This window comes from Parasteatoda tepidariorum, chromosome 2 (assembly GCF_043381705.1).
Source record: "Parasteatoda tepidariorum isolate YZ-2023 chromosome 2, CAS_Ptep_4.0, whole genome shotgun sequence".
NCBI classification, from domain to species: domain Eukaryota; kingdom Metazoa; phylum Arthropoda; class Arachnida; order Araneae; family Theridiidae; genus Parasteatoda; species Parasteatoda tepidariorum.
The window spans coordinates 35,578,644-35,586,331 of record NC_092205.1 but is presented as its reverse complement, the minus strand read 5'-3'; the positions used below and the strand labels follow the sequence as shown (position 1 = coordinate 35,586,331).

The 7,688-nt window shown below is 31.7% G+C and overlaps 1 protein-coding gene across 1 annotated transcript in view; it reads right to left on the bottom strand.

The window, feature by feature from the left end:
- Nucleotides 1-7,688, bottom strand: part of LOC139427202 (dynein axonemal heavy chain 5-like) — a 28,467-nt gene that overhangs the window by 1,864 nt on the left and 18,915 nt on the right. The window contains exons 15-17 of the mRNA XM_071188104.1: nucleotides 4,728-4,924; nucleotides 2,194-2,314; nucleotides 1,245-1,388 (exon numbers count right to left, since the gene is read on the bottom strand). Coding sequence (XP_071044205.1) covers nucleotides 1,245-1,388; nucleotides 2,194-2,314; nucleotides 4,728-4,924 — 462 coding nt within the window. The remainder of the gene's footprint in view (nucleotides 1-1,244; nucleotides 1,389-2,193; nucleotides 2,315-4,727; nucleotides 4,925-7,688) is intronic.

Sequence of the window (7,688 nt, the reverse complement as noted above, 5' to 3'; positions counted from 1 at the left end):
TACCTGAATAGCTAAAGAAAAAATAGAATAATTATTGAAATATTACGCTTTGAACGAATGTGTGATATAGAGAAACTTACATTAGTTCTTCCATCCCTTTGTTAGTTTTTTTTTTTTTTTACAAAACAAAACCGAATTGCCAAGCATGAAAATTATTAAAAAGAAATTCGCTAATTATTAGAATGATGAATCACCAAAATATTGTGTATTGAATGAACAAAGTCTTTTGTGCTTAGGATTCTGTCTTTAGAAAATGGATGTTTGGAAAATGTAAAAAAAAAAAAAAAAAAAAAAAAAAANAAAAAAAAAAAAAAAAAAAGAACGACCCAGAATGATCTATCTAATGATGAATTTGATCTAATGATCGGATCTTTACATTCTAGGACTTAATCTTAAAGGTTGGTGGGGTTGACTTCCAATATGCTAACGAGTTAGTGAAGACGATATTTTAAGTTACATCATCAGCTACAAAAATGTACTTCCTTTGAATAAGCATAATTTTTTTTCGATGAATACGGATTTCTGATCCTCAAAATATAAGGGTAGCCACCATCTGAGAAATAAGGTTCCTCTAGTTTGGTCAGCAAAGCGTGCCAAAGTTTGGACCCTTTAATGTCAATTTTATTTTTTTCGTACTTCACCATATCTCGCAAACTTAAGGGAATTTAAAAATTTTAGCACACAATATAAAATTCGTTTATCTAAAAGTAATTCCCAGCAAAAAATAATTTAATAAATGTTTTATATTTTATTTAATAATAGTCGAAACAAATTTTTTAAATGTAGATACTTTTTACATCATTTTAAAGAAAGTAATTTTGCATGGCAGAATACAAAATGTGAGCGAAATTAGTCAAATAGTTGATTAATCAAATATTAAAAATACGACTTCTATTAAAATAAGGTAATAATAAATTCTACAGATTTAGCAAAATAAAAAACATCTTAATAAATTTTGATCGAATTGTCATGTACTAAGGTTCAATCTTAAAAAAGTCTGTGAGACTAGCCTGAAATATTTTGTGCAGAGTTTATGTTAAATTACAAAATTTGACACAAAAAATGTAATTTCCTTGAACTGTTTCACTGTTTTCGACTGATTTGGATTTTTGACCTTTAAATTGAAGGAGGTATTGCTGCTATCTGGAAAATACGGTCCCAATAGCTTAGGATCGAAGAACTATCGAATGTTTGGTCTTCTGATGTTAATTATTCAGTTTTAATTTTATTTTAATTTTTGATACTTTGTATTGGAAAGTAATATTACATATTTCCTCTTCTTCTTTGAAAGAACTTTCCTTTACGAATACTTGAATTACTTCTTGTACTGCATCTTCAACAGCGTGGCTTCTTTTCTCAAGAAAGTCAGCTCCTTCAGCTGATGAAGTCTAATTTTAATTAAAATTGAACGCTTTATAATAGTAATTTAAAAGAAACTAAAGAACAAGAAAAATTATAAAAGTTTATAGCATGATAATTACATTTGTAATGTTCTTTGTTTATCTTGAAAAATAGAAATCAAAGAAAGCGCTATACACCGAAGAGCCATTACATTATGACCACCCTGCTAATAACATGTAGGACCACCTTTAGTCCTCAGAACTGCTAGCACCCGCCGTGGCATTGATTCCACAAGGTGCTGATAGGTAGTCTGAGGTATCTGGTACCAAGCGCTCACCAACTGGTCCTTCAATTCCCTCACATTGCGAGGGGGTAGCGTGGCAGCACGAATTTGGTTTTCCAAGTAGGACCACAAATGCTCTATTGGATTAAGGTCAGGTGAATTTGGGGCCAAGACGTGACTTGAAAGTCACTGGAATGTTCCTTGAACCAATCCATGACGATTCGACCCTCATGACATGGTGCATCCATCCCCCGCAAGAAAAACTGTTGCCATTAATGGGTGAACCTGGTCTGCAATATTCAAGTAGCTTACAGATGTCAGGGATTGTTCTATGAGGATTATGGGTCCTAATGTGCCCCATGAAAACATTGTTCCTGGGTGAGAAACCATGAAAACCTGGGCGAGCCCATTGTTATAGATGGAGGGTGGTCATAATGTTATGACTCTTCGGTGTATATTTTAATGTTTATAATTAAAAAATGTTACATACTTTAAAAATATCAAAATTTATTAAAGTAAAATGTATCATGCATGTTATTTAGTAAAATTAGAAATTCACTTTCTCTTACTTGCAATATGGTTGAAAAAGTATCCAAAATAACAGGGTTTTCGGGCGGTGCTGGACACAACTTAACATCAGCAACCTGAGACAAAGTTTCGTCAACTCTGTGGTTTAGAATCTTACACAATCTACAAGTGATCGAATAAAATTAGCAACACCCTACTTTTAGTCTTTTTGTTGTTGTTGAAAAAAATTAAATAATTGAAAATCGATAAACAAATAATGCGTGCGCAGTCATAAAACTTAAAAACATATTGTTTTTGTTTCAATTCTATCACAGCATTCATGCATTAAATTATAAAACTCAACTAAGATTAAATATGAAATATTTTATCAAAGTATGTTGTAAATAAATAAATGCAAATTATTTGATTAAATAGTCTTCATTTGCTTAAAAAATAAACAGACTGGAAATAAAAGCCAACATGAAGCATGTCGACTGCTATTTTACCACGTTTATATCAACTTGCCTTCGTGTGTGTCTGTTCGGGTGGAATTTTGTAATCGATTTTAAACTAACTTCTCGACTAGCCACAAACTTTAAATTTGGCACATAGTTTAGAATTGGATGAAAATGAAGAGAAAAAAGACATACAAAGTAAAGTAAAATTAAAATTAAAGAAAAATTAATATTTTCGTTATTGTCTTTTGTAGCCGATTCGATTATTTCAAATTAGTGTCACATGTCAGTTGAAAAGTTTTGTGTACAGTGAGTGAAAAAATTGAGATTTTGGAAGTGAGTACAAAAAAAATCAAAATAAAAAGAATATTTTTAAAAACCACGTTTTCTTAGTGGAAAATAATAATTGAAAAACAAAAAACGTGGGGCGCATGAAGTACATAACAGTACATATACACATAATATACACCCAACACACATTTTCTTACTCATGCGCATACACAACCACACACACATCCGCATATACATCCACATACACACGCTTATACACAAACATATTCCGCATACAGATCCACATTCAGATACAATTAATTACAGATATACATACACATCTCATGAGCACACATACTGTTACTGTTATGTATTTCATGCTCCCCACGTTTTTCGTTTTTTAAATTTTTGTTTTTTATTTATTATTCTCCACTACAAAAACGTAGTTTTTAAAAATATTATTTTTTTTCTATTTTTTTCAATCTGTTAATTTTTGAAGATAATGAAGTTTTTAAATCAAATATCTCGCCGCTTCAGTTTTTAGTAACTGCTTATTCGAAAGGACAAAGAATTGAAAATTTAGAAACACTTAAAAGTTTAAAAAACATTAATAGCATTTGACATCTTACATAATTTTCTTTACAATCGTGAACAAATTTTTGCCTCAAAGCATCATTTTGTCCAACTCTATTTATTAACGTTTAATTATAAAATCCACAACCTTGATAAAGTATCGAGTTAAGTCCCAATAACGTTCATATTAATCCTTCTGTTTCTTGATTATATCACACTAAGGTATTTCTTTTAATTTAATAACATTTTAAACAATCAAATAATTAAACTTACATATTAAGTAAACAACCTTATGGATTTCATTGTAAAAGATAGATATATTCTAGTTCCGGTGCTGACTTGATGATTTGTGAATTCGCAATTTTTGGGTTATTTATGAATGAACAAAATATGTAATTTAGAAACAGGGAAAATGGAAATTTAAATGAATTTATTTTCATGTTCTTGCTATTTTTGATGTAATCAAACATTAAAAAAAATATTTTAAAAAATTCATATGTTAAAGGATTAAGCTTACAATACATTTATTTATTGAGATTAAATCAAGAGTCTGTTTTTATGAAGGAATAGTATTGTGCATATAAAATAATATGTAACTTTGAGTATAATTAACTCCACAAGTTTTTTCTGCGCATCGTAGCCCTCAAATATCCGCAATTTTTAAAAAGTATAATTTATATTTAAATTAACAAAAACTTTTGCACAAATGTAAAGTGAATAATTTATAGAAACCTAATTTTGATTTGTTGAAGAGTTTACTTCATAGTTAAGTTTCTTTTTAATAATTAAGAGATATATTAATACTAAAACAGAAATTTTTTTTTTTGTTAAATTGGCTGACAATTTTGATGAAATAATGGCACAACTTAACTTCTATTTTACTGCTGTAATTCTGAATAATGGTAAAAAATACTAAATGTTTATAATGTTTAAAAGTCCCGCACAATTAATTAAGACTCTAAAATTTTGACTTCAATTCTAATAATGATACTAAAATGTAATATCACTCATGGGCTGCAATAGTGGCACAACTCGAAAAACACGATTTTTGGACTAAGAACAGGTGTAAATATAAAAATACCCATTCTTTCAGCTGCAATACAAAGACAACTCATAATTCAACTTGAAGGTAATCGTCGTTTAAGCAAACGATAGCATTTTTTATGCATTTTCCTTAGGAATGAAAACTTTAAACCCACTTATCTCAAAACACTATTTTTTGAGTTATGCCGCTATTGCAGCCCATGAGCGATATAATAAAAGTTCTGATTATCGAAATCATTATCATTGAATTTTACCTATCAAAAAGGGATTCTACATGTTCAACTCCAGATCTATACCCTTCAATAAAGGAATCAATATTGAGACTTGACCATGTTAGCGTCGTCATTCCGGGTCTTAAAATTCCATCCAATACGTCCAAATGTATGTCCAAAAGTGGAACCAGTTCTTCTCTAGGAAGAGTTTTTAGTTCTTTGTGTCGAATCAAAAGTTTCTGTAAAGAAAATAACAGTTTTAGGGAACTAAACATACTCCTTAGGCTAAAACTATTGTGAAAGCTGCATTCAAATATTGATACCACTCTGAGGTTACAAAAGTTATGAAATAACAATATGCAAATATACAGATGGTAGTACTATCACGTATAAAATATATATATGGGTAGTGTATTGGTAGAACCTTTATTAGAGTTGAAGTAAATCATTTTAGAATGTTTCCGGTGTAATTATGAACACAAGATGAGAACTGACAGACTTTGAACGTAGAATGGTAGTTGAAGCTAGACGTATGGGACATTTCGGAAGTTCTGAGGGAATTCAATATTCCTAGATCTACAGTGTCAAGAGTGTGCCGAGAATACCTACAGACTCTGGCCAAATTATTAGACGCACTATAAGATTCTATGTAAAATCTTAATTATCATGTGATACTATACAGCTTTATTGATTTTATGTGACTGAAACCGGTTTGCAATTGTTTACGTTAAGGCCTGGTTTCTTAGGACAGGACGCCGTCAGCTGGAAATCAGCGCTAACCTTTGATTGGTCCATTTGTGAGCTTGATAGTATACGTCATCGAACGCTCATCTTGAACTACAATTGCCGTCCAACTCAACTGCAGTTGGATTACAACGTGACGTTAACCACAGAAGCAATGGCGGACAACATCCAACAGCACATTGAAATCAGCCAAGATTTTGATTTTGATATTAAACATAGCTTCTTCATTAAACATAGCACTCTTCATTTAGCTCAGCAATAATGTGTTTTTTCTTGGACAAAGTCATTATTTGTACTCTAAAACAGTGGTCGACAATAACAAAATCAAAACAAATTCAAAATAAATATTTGTTTACGTTATTAACGCATGCGCAATGAGAGATAATGTCTGCGTTGGACGGACTGCTCACGCTGAGCTAACAAAAAAGTATTTTTTTGGCGTCCGCTCTACATCAACTTTCCGCTGACGCCCAGATAAGGCGCTAGTTCTAAGAAACCAGGCCTTGAGCTAACAAACCAGTATTTTGTTGGCGTCAGCGGGACGTTGACGTCACGCCGACGCCCAGATAAGGCGCTTGTCCTAAGAAACCAGACCTTTAGTGTATCAATTGGTTAAATTAGACAATGTATAATATAAGTTTGTGGATAGGATAAATTAGACGATATATTATATAAATATGGCATATTTATTATATCAAGCATTATATTAGTATATTATAATAGTTTGATCAAATTATTAGACGCACAGTAGTTTTTTAATAATTACATGATTTGTGCGAGTTTATATGCAATACTTTTATATTTAAACATACATGTAATGGGTTTTTAAATACTTCCTATTTGTATTTATTTTCAACGTATTGCATTACAATGTTAACCAATTGATACAGGAGCGTGAACAAGTGCAAACCGGTTTCATCCGAGTAAAAACAATACGGTTGTATAGTATCATCTGATAATTATAATTTTTCATAGAATCTTATAGTGCATCAAATAATATGGCCAGGGACTGTAATTTTAGATCAAACCTACCACCATAGCACCACCTACAACATTGTGGCCGACCGCCTGCACGTAATGATCGTGACCAGCGACGTGTGCGTAGAATTGTCAGTGTTAATAGACGAGTAACATTACGTGAAATAACAGCAAGCATTAATGCGGGACATGAAATAAATAAGTCCGTTTGGACGATGCTTCGAAATTCGGCTGTAATGGAATATGGCAACAGAAAACCGTCTCGACTGTCTTTATTAACAGCACGATATCACGTTCAGCTCCTTTCCTGAACTCTTGACCATATTGGTATTACTAGAAAACTGTAGCTTGTTTAGATGAATTACGATTTCAGTTGGTCAGATCTGATGAGAGAGCTTGAGTGGGGCACAGTACCCACGCAATCATAGAACAAAGTTGTCAACAAGGCTTGATGCAATCTGGTGCTGGCTCCATAATAGTGTGGACTGCTTTTTCATGGCATGAACTGGGTCCAATGGTCCGATTTGCATCGTTTATTGACAGGAAATGGTTATGATCAGCTATTTGGAGACTTCTTGCTGCCATTCATGGACTTCATTTACCAAAACAACGATGTAATTTTTATAAATAAAATGCGTCACACTTTGCCTAAATTGCTCGCGACAGGTTTGAAGAACATTCTGGACAATTCCAGAAAACAATTTACCCATCTAAATCTCCCGGCATGAATCACAGCGAACGCTTATGGGATATAATCGAGAGGTGAGTTCGTGTACGAAATTCTGCACCCGCAACACTTTCGCAATTATGGGCATCTATTTAGGCTGCGTGGCTGAATATTCCTGCAAGAGACTTCATACTACAAGTTAAGTCAATACCATGTTGAGTTGCTGCACTTTGTAGAGTTAGAGGAGGTTCGACAGACTTAGAAAATAAAAAAAATAAGAAAAGTTGTTTAACAAGAAAAATTTCAAATTATAGTAATTTGTTAAGCTTCACTACTTAGAAACTACTTTCATAACTTTGAAAATATGTAAAATCTTAATGTATTATATTCTTAAATTTAAAGTAATGTAATTTTAATTCTTCTACTGTCTTTGCGACACAAGGTTTAACAGTTTCTTAAATTCCGACCTTTTTTTAAAATTCTTAGCAAATCTCAGATTGTTTTAAAAATAAAATTTAATTTTTTTTAATTAACTTTTTATTAAATTTTATGATTATTCTGAACGAATTCAGTTCGAATTTCTAGTCTTGTTTCAATAATAACTGATGAATTAT